The 20,679-nt window shown below is 45.7% G+C and overlaps 1 protein-coding gene across 3 annotated transcripts in view; it reads right to left on the bottom strand.

Annotated features, from left to right (window-relative positions):
• Positions 1–5,504: 5,504 nt before the first annotated feature.
• The window catches only part of LOC142584338 (A disintegrin and metalloproteinase with thrombospondin motifs like), a 103,141-nt gene continuing 87,966 nt past the window's right edge, over positions 5,505–20,679 (bottom strand). For 2 of the 3 annotated variants that reach the window (XM_075694490.1, XM_075694491.1), the window contains 2 exons: positions 18,430–18,534; positions 5,505–5,641 (listed from right to left, as the gene is read on the bottom strand). In XM_075694490.1, the coding sequence (XP_075550605.1) occupies positions 5,576–5,641; positions 18,430–18,534 (171 nt within the window). In that variant the 3' untranslated portion in view covers positions 5,505–5,575. The remainder of the gene's footprint in view (positions 5,642–18,429; positions 18,535–20,679) is intronic. The other variant, XM_075694492.1, reaches the window with a different exon arrangement.

The raw sequence follows: 20,679 nt of genomic DNA, 5'->3' as shown, positions 1-20,679 counted from the left end.
TGCACCCAGGATGTAAAAATATGTAATAAACCTACATAAGAATGCACGCTTTATCGTAAAGGTCACCAATTTAAGCAGAATAGATGCTGCAAATAAATTCACTGCATTGTGCTTTCCTCTACAATAGGCTCACAAGGCCTAAGCATGATGTCGTTTCAGGTAGTAGATAGAGGCAAATAGCTAGCCGAGTAGCGCCTACAAGAGCTATGTGTCCCTTAGCCACTTAATTGAGTGTCTTGGCAACGATGACTGTTAAAACGCGACAACGCAGGATGCATCAAAAAAGCGCTGGCCGATGGGTTTGCAATCCATGTGCAATACAACCAGAAGAGGAAGTGCCTCTTTCAGTCAAAAGACGTTGCCGTTTCCACCATTTCGTTATGTGAAGCTACCAGGAGGAAAGAGACCCTGAGGCTGCGCACAAACAGGAAAGATAGGTTCAGAAACATCGTCCCGTACATCGAGTTCTTTGAACTCACGTACAATGTCGCGTTACTCTGCACACGTCGTACAGACGGGTGTAAGTCCGCCGGAGTTTTTTTCTTCTTTATAATAACCTTTTGCCAAAGCTGCCGCAAGCAAATGACCACGTATGGCCGTGGATGCCGGAGACACACATATGCACAGGTCGGCAGAATAAATGGAACTCCCTCAGACTCACAAAATATATTTTTCCCTTAGAGGTCACTCCGGGACTCTCACTCGCCAAAACTGTGCTTAGCCGGGCTCACTAGAACTCAGGCTCACTCGCTCTCACACCCTTAGGGCCCGCTGGAGCTGTTTTAGACTCAGACTAACCGGTCTCAGTCTGAGTGAACCTCAATGAGTCGACTCATGAGAGAGTTTGCCGGCTTATGCCTGCAGTGCTATGCACGTATCAACCACATGCAGTTAACACGTACAAGGCGCAACAATGTTTCTTTTCCTGTGGATGCTTTTTGCGTGAAATTTTTCAACATTTGCCAACTATGCCGACCTATGATTATGCTACTTTTGATAACACTTGAATGGAGTGAAAAAATTACAGATGGTTATCGCATACGGTGATTTGCTAGATCCATTCCTTGCAAACTTGCAAAAAAATTCATCCATCAGATGCGACTTCACATAGTCACGCGCAGTCTCATACTGATGTTCTTCTTCATCTTATGACTAATTACTGCACGAGTGCTTTTTCTGGGTGATATTTTTCCGTAAGGTCGATCACTAGTAGAATAAAGGAAGAAAAATTGAAATGAAGGTGTTTAGAAATGTATATAATATCAAACGAAGAACTGACAGTTCAAAAAAATTAAGACATGCAATGACAACATTATACACATTTATTATTTCACTTTGAGTTTCATCCCTGCGGCTACAACTCTTGTACAGAGTATACCTCTCTCTCGCCTTGACAGAGTTTAGTTTCATTTTTATATTTCTTGAGGCGGCTTTCCCTCTTTTGTTGCTTTCTGTTTTTCTTTCTTTTTTCGTACAGGCATCGGTGGTGCAGGCAGGATTATTTCAGTGGCATATACTTATGTTTCGGATAATCTACTGCCTTCCCTTCACTCTTCTTGCATAGTGAAACGGGTAAAGCCTGCAACCTCACGGGCGAAGCCTGCAACCTGAAAACAATGGTGCGGCACCCAGTTTTCCGACAACATATAAACACGTTCCTTTATCTTCTGAACTGCGACGTCGTCATGTCTATAACGATTGCACAGCTATGGCGCTATCAGGGCATGTGACCTTACGCCTAAGAGGCACTTCGGAGCCTGTGAGAAGGGAGTCGACAAACGTTCGGGAGCGAATTGGCGGCCTCCACGAATCAAACGCCAACAGCCGTCGAGAGATCAAGCAATGCGAAACTCGACCAAGATATGAAGGGCTCTCGAGCGTCCATAGTGCATGCAATACTCTTAATCAAATGTCCACGGTAGTTCACCAGTTTTGCAGCGATAAGTGGTAGGTGTTCGTTGATTACTTAAGTGCGATTTATTTATTTGACTGGTGTAGACAAACGCTAAAGCTCAGAACGAGTGAACCGCGTTCGCAATTTTCGAGAACTATTACCATAAAAAATTATTGGGTAGGCTGTATCGGGGACGCCGCCGCAATGAGGCACGCGAAACATCTCGTGCGTGTTTGCTGTAGGTGTGTGGGTGCTAGAGCACAGAAATGACGTAACCAAGCACACAAGTGCCATTTATTCACGCTTTGCAAGCCTTACGAGCTTAATTTAAATGCGGTTAGGGGAATCCTACGGTCTAATCTTGCAACCGTACTCGTTGCCTATTCATAGTGGGTTCGCCTTGGTCAAAGGCACGAATTGAAATCCCTCTGTCTTGCTTCCTGAGTCAGTTCACGCCATTTCTGGACCATAAGTACAACATGTGTGTTCCAGCGCGAAGCGGGACAAAAGACACATAAAAAAAACAAAAAAAAAACGACGACAAGCGCTTTGACAAGCGCTTCTTTCTGTGCCCTTGTCGCGCTGCACCACGCAGCTTGATGGAAAAAACAACTATACCCAAACCATCACCCGCCTAGGTATAACGAACGCGGAGACGCCATATCCGAGGAACTATCAAATTTTTTCTACAAAAATACTGAACACTTGTAAGCCTCATAATGTGCGCAGGTCTTAGTTTGGTAGATCATACCTGCTATGGCATAGTGAGCTCGCTCAAATGCTACTGTTTCCGCTCGAGTCAACAAACGTGTATATATATATATATATATATATATATATATATATATATATATATATATATATATATATATATATATATATATATATATATATGTACTGCAAGGCTGCGCCTTTCTGAACGCCGAGCGAGAGGCTAAATTTAGCTCCTATTATTGCGTAATGCGCGGCACGACGACGTCGTAATCTACATGCGCGCGACAAAAGCGAGATCGGCTAATGGCTTCTATTTCTCTGCACAACGACACCAAACCAAAGCGTGCAAGCATTGCTGTTGCAAAGAAACACGCGATAATAGTATGGCATGTTTCGGGTACATGCTTTTTTTTGGCGAGTCAGCATCTACGCTGACCAAACACGAAGACGTTATTTCGCGTCAAAAAAAGTGTTGAACTGTGACCCAGGAAGACAAATGTTTATCAGACACATTTGATTGTCTGACTCTTTCCATTGCGCCGTAGTAGGAGTCCTCCTTGGCAGATGTCCCGATCTGCACCGCTACCAGCTTACAGGCGCTCATAAAAATGCCTATGCTTGGCAGTCGATTCGACGCAATGTCAGCAATATCAAGCTCCTTCTCTACATTTGTTGCTGCTGTAGGTGTGCCATTGCCACCATTAGACCAAGGGTGAATCAGCACAGATGTCAAAGCAAACACGACCCTTTCTATTTCTGATCCCCGAGTCCTGATTGTCGCTGTTGTAGTCGCCACCTTGTTTACTTCTACGCGATACTATGCCGTCCATCAGAAGCCCACTTTCCGCCGAATTTAGCTAATTCGCAATATTGCCGCTTTACCATCACTTTTGCTGTAGTCCACATTGCTACTCAACGTTGGACATATCAATCGTAGAACGACTTGCCTTCAGGGCAGCTTATCTTGAATATAGTCGCGACTTACTCAGTTAACGAAGCGTGACCAAAGACACTACACGACAAAAAGACGTGGTACAGACGCATCTCTATATGTTTCGTTTTCAGACAATGTATAATATATATATAGCCAAATAAGCCTGATCGCAGTTGCGTTTCAAGGAAACGAAGAACACACAACAAAGCGAGTACCAAGCGTTTTCAGACAAAATATAATATATATATAGCCAAATAAGCCTGATCGTAGTTGCATTTCAAGGAAGCGAAGAACACACAACAAAGCGAGTATCCAGTGTTTTCAGACAAAATATAATATATATATAGCCAAATAAGCCTGATCGCAGTTGCATTTCAAGGAAGCGAAGAACACACAACAAAGCGAGTATCAAGCGTTTTCAGACAAAATATAACATATATAGCCAAATAAGCCTGATCGTAGTTGCATTTCAAGGAAGCGAAGAACACACAACAAAGCGAGTATCAAGCGTTTTCAGACAAAATATAGTATATATATATATATATAGCCAAATGAGCCTGATCGTAGTTGCATTTCAAGGAAGCGAAGAACACACAACAAAGCGAGTATCAAGTGTTTTCAGACAAAATATAATATATATATATAGCCAAATAAGCCTGATCGCAGTTGCATTTCAAGGAAGCGAAGAACACACAACAAAGCGAGTATCAAGCGTTTTCAGACAAAATATAACATATATAACCAAATAAGCCTGATCGTAGTTGCATTTCAAGGAAGCGAAGAACACACAACAAAGCGAGTATCAAGCGTAACAAAAATCAGATGTATTTATTGTCAATGTCGCCATGTTGTCAGATCAGCTGAGCCTTAAGTGGCCTAGGTCTCAGTCTTAAAAACCGCGAGAAGCCAATGTCACTGTCCTAAAAAACATAAACGCCTGCTTGCTTGCTTCCATTTAAGAAGCAATATTATTGTTAATTTTGTAATCAACGCATATTCTGCAAAGGTCGCGTTACTGCAGTATCTAAACCATTCCTAATTCTATGAAGAAGAAGAAGAAGAAGAAACTTTAGTAAAGAATAGTCCGGCAGTTCTTGATGTGGTGGCTTCAGGTGACGGCTCGAAGTTCTTGGACTCGAGCGGCATCTTTGGCTTGCCGAAAATATTTTTTTGTTCTCTCTGAAGTCAGCGTTGATCACATCACATGCCAAAGTGCTTGAATGTGTGGGTTATACCACCAAAACTTGCAGCGTCGCCCATGAGTTCACAATTCGAAGGTCCTTTGGTACTCTAATTAGCCACTCATTGGAGCAAAAAATATGAAATTTCACTTGTTTCATCCTTAAGTCTAGGGTAAGGTGTCTCACACGCGTTTTGTCAATGCCCCAACTTTCTCCTTGGGGAAGGCTCTTGGAAATTTTCTTACGGGCTTGCGCCACGCCTCTCTTGACCAAAGTGACCACATTTGATAAAGTTTTGTCTCGTCCTCTCTGCCCAAGTACGCCTTAATATATCCGTCTTTCTACATTGTGGAAGTTATTAAGCACAGCCCACGACACTAAGAAGCTTAAGCGACAGTTACGCAAGTACCTGATAGCAGATTCGTACACAATAAATAATAAACGGGCAATATTGTGGTGATCTTACCTGCACAACGTATACGCAACACCAGGTATACTACGTCTTCATACACACAAGATATAAACACGAAGAAAGAAACACCACTAATTTTAACTCATGCAATGTTCGAGCTTTTTTCCTAGCTACATAGAGACATTGCTCACATAATTGAAGATGACGAACCTGAGGTACCTTCATGTGTGCATTTTCCATTAGGTGATTTGACTTATTGATCGGCAACCTATTCCAGCCTTTCATGGCCATCTCACGTGCACTAAGTGTTTTTGCAACAGGAATGCGTGCATTGTTTAATATTAGGTGAAGCAGCCAGACTGTGTTCACGAAGACTGTCATTTTTATTTACAAGAAGAGGCTAGAGGTTAGTACAGATGATAAAATCACATCGCGTGCTGTTATTCTGCTGCGCCACCATATTCTTCTATTGTAGGCCGAGTTGTACAATTTCCGAGGACGCAAACCTGGGTAGACAGTAAAAATCACGATTAAGATTCAGGGTCTCTTACGGTGTCAGTATCAATGATTAGAGGCAATGCGCCTAAAATAGGCACTTAAAGCTTTGTTTTATACAAAACAGGGGCCGGAATAGGCACTTTAACCTGCTTACAAACCACGACCTTCTATATATATTGACCGTTTGCAGTCCAATTTTACAGTAAGAAACTGACGCAGCGTTCCCTTGTGAGGCCTCAAAGGCAGCAATCATATTGTGCAAGCCATCGCTGCACGTGGCTTTGATGGGTGCATGAATTGAATTGAATTGAATTCCAGGATTTTAAATGCCAAAATCGCGATTTGAATACAGTGGCGTACCAACTATTTCTCGAGCGGGGATGGGGGGCAAACTTTGAACGGTCTGTCCCCCCCTCTCTCTCTATATATATATATTGCGAACGACAATTACAATAGGTGAAATTGCCTGGACATCTTTCAGTCTCAGTCAGTTATATTTATAATTAACAGACATATACCTCATTGTGGAAAGTCTTCCGCACACTGAACAAAGACAACAAGAAAATCACGCAAAGACCAGCGCAATCTGCACTGGTCCTTGTGTTCTTTTCTTGTTGCCTTCGTTCAGTGTGCGCAAGACTTTCCACAATGAGGTCATACCAGCTACCGCCATTCAGTCTTATTGCAGTTCATTTATAGTTTTCCGGGCTCTTTTTATCTGTATCCTAAAAAAAAAACTGCGCTGGTCTTTGTGTCCTTTTCTTGTCGTCTTCGTTCAGTGGTGCGCAAAACTTTCCACAATGAGGTCAAACCAACTAGCCCACCTTTTAGCTTTAAGACATAGACCTATTTATCTATCACGCGTGGTGAGCAATGGGGCCCGAAAAATTATTTGTATTTGCGTTTATTTCTTGAAACTGCATAAAACAGCAAGATTATGCAGGAACGAAAGAAGATGAGTGCTTGACAGAGGACCCTGATCCCGCCCAGTAGCAGCAGTACAGCGCACATAAATAATGCTCATTTGTTACAAACAATTTTAATAATGAAACAAATAATTGTACTTGGTGGTTAAGTCTACATGGTGAACGTATCGCTAGTTTAGGTAATAGTAGGTGTCGAAGTTATACGCAACGAAGTACAATCAACATAAATTAGTTGCAACATTGACAAGAAAATAACTGAATCGTCATCCAGGCACTGCAAAATGGATGTCCAGAGGAAGCTTTTGAAAAAGCATCACTACAACTACCGAGAAGAGTATGCAATGCTTTATTGCCTAAGAGTCATGGTAGTAGCGGTAATTTAGAGTAATGATAACTTAGTGTAATGGTAATTTAGAATAATGTTAATAACGGCTGTAATGGTAATTTTGACAGCACGCTGCCGTTGGTCGTATTGCCGTTTTTCCCTCTGCCGCTCCTCGTATTGACGCTGCTTCTCGGGAGTCCTAACTATGCGTTGCTTACCCATACCAGTGCTGCAACAACATTGGAGCCAGTAGCTAGGCTGGTTCTTTTATATACGAAAGGCGAGTGACGTCACTCCCCACGTCGCAAGCTGCTGTCGCTGCGGCCGCTTGCGCAAAAGTAATCTTTATCGTGAAACGTATCTGGGGAGCGCTACGTCCTTCGCAATGCCACCAGGAGCGCCTTATCATCAATCATGGGGTTCGGATGCTTGTTCTGTGCTCGTTCCTTATTGAAACGAATGCCGTTCTGTATGTTGTATGCGTGATTCCAAAGAATGTATATACTTTTCGCTTCATTTTGCCGAGTGCTTCAAGCCTGCTTCACCTCATGCGCAGGTCGGCCCGGTATTGCACTACCTCAGGGATCAACCCACGCGTTTGCCCATGGAGGATGACGCGAAAAATGCCAACCAACCAGAGGCTAACAGCTTCGCTGCGTATATATATATATATATATATATATATATATATATATCAACACACACGTTACTTCACCATAACGTTTACCATGGAATCATCCCTCCCTGAGCTCCCCTCCCCCCTCAATTTCCGCTCCCTTTGATACCTGTTGAGTTCACAGTTCTTCCAGGGCAATGGGATAAATTTTTTGTTCGCAAAACACATTCATAAAACCCCGGATCACTTGCATGCGTAATTTACTGCAAATGTCATAATTAGTCCTCTGTGTTTGAAGTTTACCTACAAATTGGCCATAACGTGCCCTTTATTTTCGCCAAATATAAACAAAATTTCTTGTTCAATTCACCGAGGACATCGACAAAACCAAGTTGGAATGTGTAATGACGCTTGAAAATAGAGAAAGAAAGGTGACGGCCGAGCAATTATCAGCAACACTTCTAACTGGACCACGAACGCAACAATTTTATCGCGAATTACAGTTACCATGTCCTCCCTCCCCTTTCCACAATATATAAACCTGTTATAAACTGCATACAGCTACGTCGGGACACTGAGAACCATAGCTAATAGGATCACACGCTCTAGCACTTGAATAAGATTTTTTTTACAGAAGCTGTGTTTCATCCAACCGCATTTAACTTCGCACACGGAGTTTCCATAGTGTGGCACCAATTTTAGCTAAACTGGGTCCTGGCGGCATTTATAGCCAGGACAACGGGATCAATTCTTCTCCACTCGTTAAACACGCTCATACACTCTAGAGTGCTGGCATACATAATTTATGCCAGTGCTCTATCACTTTAAGCACTTATGCACATTAAGCCCCAACTACCCATCTATTTTGAATTTCACCTACACATCACCCGTTAACTTTTCCTTAGAGTCACCAAGCATAACAAAGCTGCCTCCTTCTGTTCAGTGAGGATACAAGGCGAAACTAATATATCACGCCTGAAGAAGTAAGAAGAAAATAGATAAGGGTTAAATAATTATTAGTTAACGCTTTTCAATAAGCCAGAAATGTTCAAACTACGGGACACATTGCACTTAATATGCTGCCTATTCCTTCAAAGTATAAAATATCTGAAACATATAGAGCTTTCTTGAGACATTGGAAACTTAGCTAACAGCAGCAGTGTGATACTTTCGAACACTTACCTACAATTTTTTTGACACTGTGTTTGATCAACTCGCATTTACCACCGCACATAAACTTGGCGTATTGTTCCCCTAATGCTCGCAAAATTTGAATTCAATTGTAGTTGTAATTCTGACAACGCAGCCTGTCTAACACCGCTCGCAAAAAAAGATCAATAACACTATGGATCACTTGCATACGTATTCAACTGGACTATGCGCATTTAACCTACCATTTGGAACATTGCGCTCGCATCGGCCGTATGCCATGCCTGTAATTTTCCGTAGTTTTCCGTAGATAGAAATAAGCCGCCTTGTTTAGCACACCGAGGACACCGGAGAAACAAACTACGAATCTGGTAGTATATGCACGAAAATAGAAGGAAAAACTAGGGTTTACTAATTATCTGAGAAACTTGCATTTAAAGTAGGAAAGGGAAAGTTTCGCAATCCATTGCGCTTAAAAGTTTTCATGTTTTCGAGGAATTTCACGTCCGTATCTAATGCGATTGCTTTAGGAGTCTGGGAAACATTTAGGTTAGCGGCAGTATTACATCCTATCCCGCTTCAATGAGTAACTTTCTAAAAAGGCTGTAATTAAAGTACAGAGAATAAGCATATATCGCCCGTCACTCATATTATCGAGGATACCGGAGAAAAACAACTCAATGCCGAGTATAACGCATATAAATTGGGAGAGAGCGACTATTAAGCAATTGTTCGCCGAGCACATAAGCAACTTACACAGTGCAAATTTTCGGCACGCGTCACCAAAAAGGTAGCCTTAATTTTTTTCAAAATACGAAATATATGCTGTTTTTGTTCCTGTCAGAAAAAACGTAGTATATATATAGTGTAGCTCTTATTTAGAAGCAGCCTAGAAATGCAATCGTCAAAACCGTCGTTTTATCAAGCCCGAAAGTGAAAAAAGAAAGAACGGATGTGCGGCGGTTTTTGTTGTTTACCGTTGCGCGTGTCATCGCGGTGGAAAGACAGCAATGTATGATTTCGCCTTTTCCCAAAAGAAGCAGACGACGTGCATCGGAGAGCAAGTTGGATCAAAAAACATCACCACTAGGAAAAAGTCACTGATACTGTACTGGTTCGAAACCATTCACTTGGGACGACTTCTTTATTCCCAGCGAGTAGAGCATTGCTTTGTTTTTATTTGTTTCAAATATCTTGCTGGTTTTCGAAATCGCGCATTGTACTTTCTTTAGGCAGGCGATTTAATAAGTTATAGTTATGTAGGTTTAAACTTCATTTGGATTTGTTCGTTTATATTTTCTGCCCCAGTATTACTATTACTAATGCTTTAAGCACCAGGAATGTTATAACTCATGTACTTCTGTCTGCAGGCACGGTAGCACGAGCGATAACTGCCTCGGAAGGTCTGAAGTTGATTATGACACATATGCCGCGACAGGACATATCGTTTTCATAGTTAGCATGCCTTAATTTCACAATGGAAGGAGAAGAGGCTTTTCTCTCAGTCAACGCTTTGAATTTCCAGTTTATTAGCTCGCAAGACATTTAGGAGCAACAGCAAACAGCGCTCGTTCCAGCTTTGCAGCGTTTTATCTGCGCACAGCGCCGCTAGTTTGGTTTCCGACACTTTGCACACAGCTAAATTCCATTACAACTGGTTCATTTCTGTTCCAAGTCAAGTCTCTACACTAATACAAGTGACTTTGCCCATAATAGAAAGCTCAATAGATTATGGAAACCTGTTGGAAGAAACTCAACTTGGTTCGACTGGTTGTTATTCACTTAACACGTTTCACCGGGGTTTGAGAATTCCTACAGAATATCCAGAAGGGCACAATATCCGTATTTGGCTTGTGAAACCACCATGGAAATTACTGACTAGATAATACGAGGTGCTTTATGGGATATACTACAACACGAGTGGCAGTGAGGAGTTGCCTATGCAGGTAGAAAACAGTCAAGTATCGTAGCTGTACCAGTGGAGCAACGCCGCGAACAAGTACGTGTACCTTTCGAAGGCTTGTTACGCACAAAAATCTTTTTTTAACCTCTGGCTCGCTTGACAGGCTGTCTGACGTAAAAAAAGAAGTCGCAGTTTCGCCCGAAAGGGGAAGCATCGATTGCGATAGCAAATTATCAGACAGTTATATGGAGTGAGGTAGTAGCTTTGTCGGCCGTATAAACTTGTAAACATTCACTTACTAACTACGTTATTAAAGCATGGTGTCATGCGGGCACACGCAAAGATAAACACGTTTCACTCGATGACCGCGGCAACTTGCTGCCAGAATGCTGGAGTGAGGAAGCGCGGCAGCAGCAGCGAGCGAATTGACCTTCGTGCTGCCGCTCGCATCATTGCGAACTAAGCCGTCAAAACAGCGCAGCGCCGACTGAGTACCCGTTGAAGAGAGCGTTAAAGGTATAGCGGCCCGGCAAGGGGTGTGTGGCAGCCCACATTAGAAACGCCCCATTCCTTACCCTCCTCCCGAAACCTTGCCTGGAAGGAAGACGGCGCGCTTCCTTCCCGCTTTTCTTTGTTGCGTGCGCGAGATTGAGCCGCGATAACCGGCTAAATCTCGCACTCTTTCCCTCGCACATACAGTATACGGCGCGCGGCGACAATTTTATCGCCCTTGGACTTATACGGAACCTCAATGCGACGCCGACGGCATAAGTGCGCCTGGCGTGTCCATATAATTGCTATCGCAATAAAATCTGATACAACTCGCCGGGCAGGCTGAACGCACGCGCGTACGCACAGTGGAAATATGCTCGCGGTTTCGTTGCCGAAATCCTTGAGACCGATCTAAATAAGGTGGGTAACATACGTTATTTAGGGGTTAAAGGAAAGATACAAGTGAAGAGGTGGGTAACAGCAGCAACCTACTCAACTTTAACGAAAGACCTCGATGCAACGCCACAAACGAGAAACGTGAGCGCAGCATCAAGCTAGAAGACCGCCATCAACCTGAATCCCATAGCCATCTTTGTTTTAGAGCGCAGCTCTTTGGCGTCCGTTCCTGGGTTTCGCGTCGTCGTCGGCGTTGTCGTCGGCGTTGTCGTCGGCCTCGTAACCAGCTCCGCCCCCCTTTCATCCCCCCAGCGCTAGCAGCGACCGACTGATACCGCTGGATGCCGCTGACGCCGCTAGAGAGTCAAGATAACGTGACTGCATAGAACACCGTCGCCGCCATGCAGAAAGAGTATCAGTCAAAGGCATCAGTCAGTCGCTGCTATCTCTTCCCTCCTCCCTTTATCGTGTTGTCCGCTTGCTGCGCGCGCTTCTGCCCCCATCGTTTGCCGCTGGGTGTACACGCCGCCCCCCTCCGCTTCCGCTTACTGCTGGTTGCTCTCGACGGCGGCGATGAGCCTCCGCTTCGGCGGCGCGAACTCCAGGGTCTTCTCGGCGGCGGCGATGAGCTTCTGCTTCAGCCTCGCTTACTGCTGGTTGCTCTCGACGGCGGCAATGAGCCTCCGCTTCGGCGGCGCGAACGGCAGAGTCTTCTCGGCGGCGGCGCTTAGCCTCTGCTTCCCCCACGGCTGGGACAACCTCGCGAGGCACTTGTATAGATCTCGTCTTTGAGAATCAAGCATTGGTGTACCAAGTCGAACATATATCAGTCTATTTCTCCGACCACAAAGCTTCCTTCATGACTGTCAAGAACTGTTAGTGGAGTCTTTGTTAAAGGAATACGTGTGAAAAATAAAAAAAAAAATTCTGTGATAGCGCATACATGTGTTGCTCGATTTCTTAGCCTCAATCTATCCAAAAGGTGAAACAGCTTATTTGCTGCGCTCAAATTTCGCATTAGGAAGTAACGTAATCGTCGGTAATTTTTTTTTTGGACCCTGTCACCGGCGCGACCAACGTATTTTGGGGTTGCCAATAGGCATAAGAGACAGAAATTGCCATGGATAGGCACATTCTAAAGGCAGTGCTAAACCACATGACAAGCCATAATCCGTGCACGTACGCCAAAAGTTGGGGCCCTGACATGCGGGAACAAGTAAACATTTACAGCAATCCGGTTTCTAATGATCAACATTGAGTTTTACTTTTAGTCTCCCTTGCACAATGTAGAGAATGCACGTAGGTTCTACTGTTCATTGTACTGTGAATCACGGGATGTATTTGGTGTGAGTTGGCGCACAGCGCATCGTTTGAGAGCTTATTAAGGTTGGTGTCTTCCCCTCCTTATTCAGTCAATTATCTTTTCCGTCCTACAGGATTTCTGAGTTCAGCCCGTGATGATCTTACCTATCGAGAGTTTACACGAGCAAGAATTGGTTTGCAACCTTTAGGAAACCCTGCAGCCTACTATGCGGCACGTTCATATTATTAGATGAGCACCAGCTTTTGGCGCAGTGGAATAAGCGACAGACCTCCTTACCACAGCGATACGCTAAATAATTTTTTCGGGAGTTTGCCGCTTGTGTGAGTATGGCGTATGGTGTCCTCGAGATAAGCCATAAGATTGCCATTAATGGGCGGTTGCGTACGCACATCTAAGTTTAATAATATTGTTACAGTGAGAAAAGACGCTTGACTATATATTTACAAGATATATACAACAGACAGAAGGCAGGCATACAAGATGGAGGCCCGCGCGCACGACTATCGGCGATCGCCGCCTTCGTCATCCTCTCATCATCGTTCGCTACTGCAGCGCCTCGCAGCATGGCCGCCGGCGGCGAAGGCGTTGTTCCGGCGCTTGGTAGGCTTGAGTGATATCGCTTCAGTCGAGCGACTTGAACGATATCAGACGAGGATCGCGGTGTAGGGGCATCGAGAGGTTGTAACTCGTAGGTCACGCCTGTCACTTTACGTAAGACACGCGATGGGCCTGCGTATGGCGAAATCAGCTTCTCACAAAGACCAACTCACCGTGCTGGTTTCCAAACAAGCGCGATGTCACCAGGGTTAAAGTGGGCATCGCGGTGACGAGCGTCCTATATGCGTCGTTGCTTTTCTTGGGAAGTGGTCATACGCAGGCGTGCAATCTCACGCGCCTCGGTCTCTCTACGTATGACATCTCGGGCATATTCTGGCGTTGTATCGAGAACGGCTGGGAGGATCGTGTCAAACGATAGTATAGGGTTTCGTCCATACAAGAGAATGAATGGAGAGAATCCAGCAGAATCATGGCAGGACGTATTGTAGGTGAATGTGACGAACGGCAGAGCGGCATCCCAGTCATGGTGGTCAGTGGAGACGTACAGAGCGAGCATTTCTGTGATAGTTCTATTGAGCCGCTCAGGGTACACGTTTTAACGGTACGGATCAGGGTACTGTTATGATTGGGGGCTCAATCCCATCGCTCGTGATCCGTTGTCAAGATTGGAGTCCGGCATGAATTAGAAGGTAGCTGGCCCATGCCGTCGTCCAACTTATCCACGCTGAGGACGTTGATGATGGGAAGGACTGCTTCTCATCGAGAACGAGGAATATGGGTTTATTTACAGTATTTATATCAGTCTAACATGACTGCTTGAGAGAGAGTCTCAGTCCAACATGACTGCTTAAGAAAAGTGCGTCGAGCATCCGCACAACAGCAGTTTTTATACACTCGGTCCTCCCGCTATACAAGATGATGCGAACGTTCGTTTAGTCATCGCAAACTAGCCGCCTCCCCGCAGGACGGTCTACACACACACATGCACACACAAACGTGTTTACGGTCTGAAACCGACACCACACGAATTTCATAGAACTCGGAGCCGTTCCGGGTAGCGCGTTGTCTTGCGTCTTGGTCGGTGCGTGGGAAGGAGCGCAAAACGGCGTTCCCGCGGCAACTCGCGCACCAGTAGCAGATCAAGTCCGCGTTGGGGAGTTTAGTAACAATAGTTGGCCCGCCGAACTCATTCCGTCACAACGGCGATGAGGCTAGAGGTTGGCGGCCGTTTCAGCACAAAGCCTGCTTCATCGAACGCATCCCAGCTGAAGCGACGGAGAGTGGGGGATGCGCGACACAAAGTCGATTTAGTCACGCTGTGTCTAGAGGTTGGCGGCGACGCTCCCGGAATGTTGCCGCCATAGTCGTAACTGGGTGGCAAACTTGCACTGCAGCTGGCCGTTCTTAACAGTACACGTTGTAACGGTACAATATGAAAGCTTGCAGCACAAACTTACTTCTTTGTGGTGTTTGTGCTGTTTGTGCTTGTTTGTGCTGTTTATGCTGTTTGTGCAACATAGTTGGCAGGTCCGTCAGGCTGAGAATGATGTCTCTCAGGTAAGGGTCTCGTCGTTGCTCATCGGCGATGTCACCAAACGTGGTAAGCGCGAGGGCGCAAGTTGACTCGCCGGTCTCAGGCTGGTCTGGTGGGTCTACTGGATGACGTGACAAGCAATCAGTGTCCTCATGGAGTCGGCCTGTCTTATACACTACTCTTGGAGTCTCTTGGAGTCGTGGAGCACGCTGGCCGAGACGTCCAGCTCGATCTTTGAAAGACGAAAGCCAGCATAGGGCGTGGTGATCGGTGATAATTGTGAAAGGCTGTCCGTAGCGGTAGGGGCGAAATTAACCTACTGCCTAAAGGAGGGTAAGGCATTCACGTTCGGTGATCCAGTAGTTGCGTTCGGCTGGTGATAGAAGACGGCGAGTGTACGCAATGGCACGGTCGCAACCATGTTGTCGTTGTGCCAAAACAGCGCTGATACCGTGGCCGCTGGCATAGGTGCGAACCTCCGTTGGGGCGGACACGTCAAAGTGGCCGAGAATCGCTGGCGACGTGAGTCACGTCGTCAGCTCAGCGTATGCACTAGCTTGGTCGGCACCCCAGACAAAAGTCGCTTCATTCTTAAGAAGTTCCGTTAGAGAGGCGTGCGATGTCAGGAAAATCTCACACGAATCTACGGAAGTGGAAGCAGAGGCCTGCAAAGCTTCCAACGCCGGTTGCGCAGATGGACGCAGGGAAATCCTTGACCGCGCGAACTTTCTCCGGATTGGGACGAATACTGGAAGAGTCAACGAGGTGTCCGAGCACAGTGAGTTGCCGGCGGCCGAAGTGACATTTCGCCAAATTGAGCTGGAGTCTCGCCTTGTGGAACACTGAAAGAACTGTCGAGAGACGCTTGAGGTGTGTGCCAAAAGTCGGCGAAAAGACAATGACATCATCGAGGTAGCACAAGCAGATTGACCATTTTAAGCCGTGAAGGAGGGCGTCCATCATTCATTCGAATGTGGCGGGAGCATTGCATAACCCGAATGACACGACCTTAAACTGATAGAGCCCATCAGGTGTAATAAACGCCATATTAATTTTCATGATCCATGTCTTTAACTGCAATCTGCCAATACTCAGAACGAAGGTCGATCGAAGAAAAATACTTGGAACCACTGAGACAATCAAGGGCGTCATCTATCCGAGGTAAGGGGTACACGTCTTTTTTTGGTTACTTGGTTAGGATTAGGACAGAAGCGCCAGCTGTTGTCCTTCTTTCTAACGAGTACGACAGGAGATGCGCGTGGGCTTGTAGAAGGTTCGGTGATATCACGGGCAAGCATTTTGTCAACTTCTTTTTCTATAACTTGATCGCTAAGCGGAGGAGACACGATAGGGACGTCGGTGTATGGGTTTGGCTTCGCCGGTGTGAATTCGATACTTGGCAACTGTTGTTTGGTTCAGTGGTCGGTCATTGAGATGAAAAATGTCCTGGTATGACATGAGCAGGCCCCGAAGCGCGTTTACTTGTTCGGCCAGAAGGTCAGTGGCGACCCAGCAAGAGCCGCAGTCGCACCATCGGATACGCGGAATACAGCGATCGGAGCAGGAGTAACAACTTTCTTCAGACGGATACGAAGGTTGAAGTTCATGACCAATATGTGAGCGCCGGTGTCAATGAGTGCGATCTTCGTTATGTTATCTAACATCGTGGCGTCCTAACCAATAGCAGCAGGAGGCGGTGCGCCAGGCTCAGCTAGGACGGAAACGTGATAGTCTGAGGCTGGAGCTAGGATCGCAAGAGAGATACCCTGGGGTACCATTTGAGGGCACAGTCCAAAATTTACAATAGGGCGACATGAGATTGTCCTTTATATTGATGACCGAGTGCGGGATCACGACGTTCTGCGACCGGAGGACGGTGGCGTTGGGCGACACCATGTAATCGTCGTTGTTCACAGGGGGATCAGGAGAGACGTCGATGTACGTAACGGCTAGATGTGGTAGACGAATGTAATCCGCGGAACATAGCTGACTCGGCGCAGGATAAGAAGGCTCAACGGCATGAGGTAAGTCAAGCTGGATAACCCTAGCGAAGCAGTCAATAAGAGCCGAATGTGCCGAGAGAAAGTCAAGTCCTAAGATGATTCCATGTGGGCACTGATCCAAGACGTAAAACAGAACTGAAGCATGGCATCCGGCAACAGTGACACGGACGCTACACGACCCAGCAACAGCCGGAGTCGCACCATCGGCTATGCGGACTACAGCGATCGGAGCAGGGGTAACAACTTTCTTCAGACGGATACGGAGGTTTGAGTTCATGACTGATATGTGAACGCCAGTGTTAATGAGTGCGAGGACAGGTATAGCGTCCACATCTACATTGATAAGGTTGTGATGTCCAGGTAGAGTGAGCAGAGGAATTTCGGATCGGGTCGTCGTAGTAGGCTCACCTCTCGGAGCTGCGCCCGTCAGCTTTCGGATGAGCGGCGGGAGTATGAGGGCGAAGGAGAGCGACGACGCAGAGGTGAGCGGGGCAGGTGACGGCATGGCGAAGGGGAGAGCTTTGATTGTGCTGGCCATGATGGTGAAGCCCTGTCGTCGTCATTGTGTACCGGCAATCGAGAACTACCACCTGGACGTCAGTGTTGTCAGAGCCGAAAGAGGTACTTGGGTAGCGCGGTTGTGTGAAGGCGACCGGGCGGTTGATGGCGCATGGTTGAGGCACGGTTGGTGACCTGCTCGAAGTATTCTTGTTCCCGCCTTGCGCTGGCATTGAAGATACCGCCATGGAGCGTCCGCTGCGTAGATACGTCTTGAAACTTAAAAAACCCGCACTCACCACCAAAATGTTGCGGGAAGAAAATGCGCTTAACAATGTATTTGCAAGATATGTACAACGGGCAGACGACAGGCATACAAGATGGAGCCCATGCGCACGACTATCGGCGATCGTCGTCTTCGTCAGTCCTCTCATCATCGCTCGTTACTGTAGCGCCTCGTAGCAGTATGTATAATACTCCGAATTCGTGCATTGATTTACATTTCGAGAGCGTTGCTGATTTTTTTTTTGTTTGTGTGATGAGAAAAATTATTGGGTGGTCATGTTGAGACAGTGTTGCTTTGAATCTGAAGACCTAAATTCGAACCTCATGGGTGAAGTTCCAGCATATTTGACCTTTGTAATTTTGAAGCTGATCAAGTGACAACGTGGGTCATGCCCGTCCAGAATACGCTACCACAAATCACATAACGTGTCCCTCCGAACAGCTATTGGTAATTAAACTTATTAGCTCGCCATCTAGCCCGCCAGCATGCGCTAGTAAATTTCTTCACTGTTCCGCATCTTTATCACAACTTATCAGCAAGTGCCATTACAATTTTGATAAATACAGATTTAGCGTTCTGCTTACTGATTTTGAGAGTGTTTTACATTGAGTTAGTGCTTCATTCCAGGTGCTAATGAGTGTCTCCAAATACAGGCAGCTGCAAAACTGGTTTTACGAAGACTGTACCATATAATATTTTTCTGCGTACGTGTGTCTTCCCCTCAGCGTACCGACAAGTCAAAATCATGGCCATCCGTCGGAAGCCGACAATTTGATGTGCACTGACCTTTCCATCGCCGCACTTAGTTCCGTCAACAGCGTATGCGTACTTGAAGAGGTTGCTACCTCTCTTGTAATAACATTTCAAGTAACAGTTTCTCGCGCCCCATTCCTGGAAAGAAATTACAACAGGTTCATCCCACCTGTTTCGAAATTCGCATGCTTTAGACACAAGAAAAAGATTATTTTTTTCTTTTAATTGTAAAAAAAGAAGCCAATGTAGGGCAATATTTATTGGTCAATTAAAGAAGAATATTCAGCACAAATAGCGCCGTCTTTTACGAACAAGCTTGATTGCTCTTACTGGGTAACCACTAAGGAAACACGTTAGTCGAATGACACGCCAACAAAATAAGATTACTAATTGCTATAACCTGAAGATCTTACTGAAATCGTGGCGGGTAAAAAGTGCGAACGTTTGGGCATGCACATAACCAATTGAATGACGCAGATGTTGACTATCAGCTGATTTATTGATGAAAAGTATTTAGAAAAACAGATAAGGGGAAACTGCGCATAAATAAGCAAACACAAATCACTGGAGAATATTGGTTCATGCAGCTCGCCTCCCCCTCCTCCTCTCTAGAATAAATGAAATGTTTTGTGCTGTTTCTATTAAGCATTCATGACAACTTCGTCAGTTTTCAGTCTTACGACTGCATATAAAACCTAACAAACTGCACTGGTGATATGACGCTTAAGTGTATACTCTTTATATTGCTTGAACAACTGAAAAGTAATCTGCTCAGCAAGGGACGTTGCGAATTTCTCTGATGGCTGCGTCGCACGACATATATCGGTTGAGTTTGAAGTTCGCACTGCAACCAGCAAATGAGAGTATTGGCGTTCCTTGGGTGGCACACTTAGTTTCAGGTCTGCCGATATATATATATATATATATATATATATATATATATATATATATATATATATATATATATATATATATATATATATGTCTAACCTTATTCGCGGCTCACTTCCGGGAAAAAAATAAATAAATAACTTTAATATTTCTCCGGTCATCGTACTGATCGATTTCAAGCGCTCTAGGGGGCTCTCGCGGTGCAGTTAAAATGCAGCTCTTTGAAATCGGGCATTCAGAATACGTTTACCTGGTTCATTCAGAACGCCGTGCTAAGTATCAACGCGCGGAGGTGCTCCCACCTTCAACCTCGGAGCGCGACCGAGATGACGCCGTAAGTTGATCACGAACGTGGCTGTCGCCATTGCTCTGGGAGCAATGCAAGGGCGTTCTCGGGATCCAGTCTCGAGAGGGCTCCGCATCGCTGCGAAACGAGTTGGAGTTCGGTAGAAACCAGTTGAATGTACCATGATTCTCAATGTTATGCCCGCACAGGACTGCCATACATCTCGGAGGCCACACGTGGACTTCGCGGGCGCGCAGCTAAATGCTGCAGTGTGTCTAGAGGTAAGCGCAAGAGCCCGGAGGGAGTACCCGCTTCACACGTGACGCTCTCAGCATTGGCAATAAGGTGTGTCCCTATATAGATTGTTACACTTTTAATCGCATTACGTGTCGAAACTGATGGTTAGATGGGCTCTTTAGGATTTTTTCTTCATTATTGCGATAACAATTATACGCACGAGGCGCACTACAAGGCACACTGCCGCCGTCGTGTTGCCCCGCTATTGACGGCTAACTCGTGGCTCACGTGCGCGTAGAGTTAAGAGGTTCTCAGTGATGCGGAGTGACTCCAAAGCAAAAAAAAAAGAAAAGAAAACACGAAGCGGAAACATCAATCCCGGGATTCGTTGCCTCGCGTGCTGCGTAATGCCTACATGACACAACCAAGCAGAGTTAAAACACCGCAATCAAATAATATAGTTAAACTTAGCTATAAGATATTTAAGCATCCAATAAGCAGCCGTACAGCTATATGGAGAGAATTTCTTCAAATGGCTCACTTAATGTGTCCGCGCGTGAGCAGCGTATGAAAGAACCTTTATTGTCAGATACGGCCCTGTATATAAAGGGCATATGCAAAGCGCAACAAGTGCAGTAGGTGCCACCTAGGAGCATGTGTGCATGATGAAGCACCGAGTTGCAACTAACATATCGCAAACGACAATCGCTATCGACTATCGCGACAGGTGGCGACCCAGCTGCGGAGAGCGCATGCGCCAAGCCGGCGGCGGCAGCGGTGGAGCTAGCCCACGCGGCGGCAGTGGAGTTCGGCGCGTCGAGTCACTTGATGCGTTGTCAAGGCTACGGCGCAGCTGCGGTCAAATGAAA

This window comes from Dermacentor variabilis, chromosome 6, assembly GCF_050947875.1.
Source record: "Dermacentor variabilis isolate Ectoservices chromosome 6, ASM5094787v1, whole genome shotgun sequence".
NCBI lineage: Eukaryota > Metazoa > Arthropoda > Arachnida > Ixodida > Ixodidae > Dermacentor > Dermacentor variabilis.
This window is presented reverse-complemented; position numbering and strand designations above follow the sequence as displayed.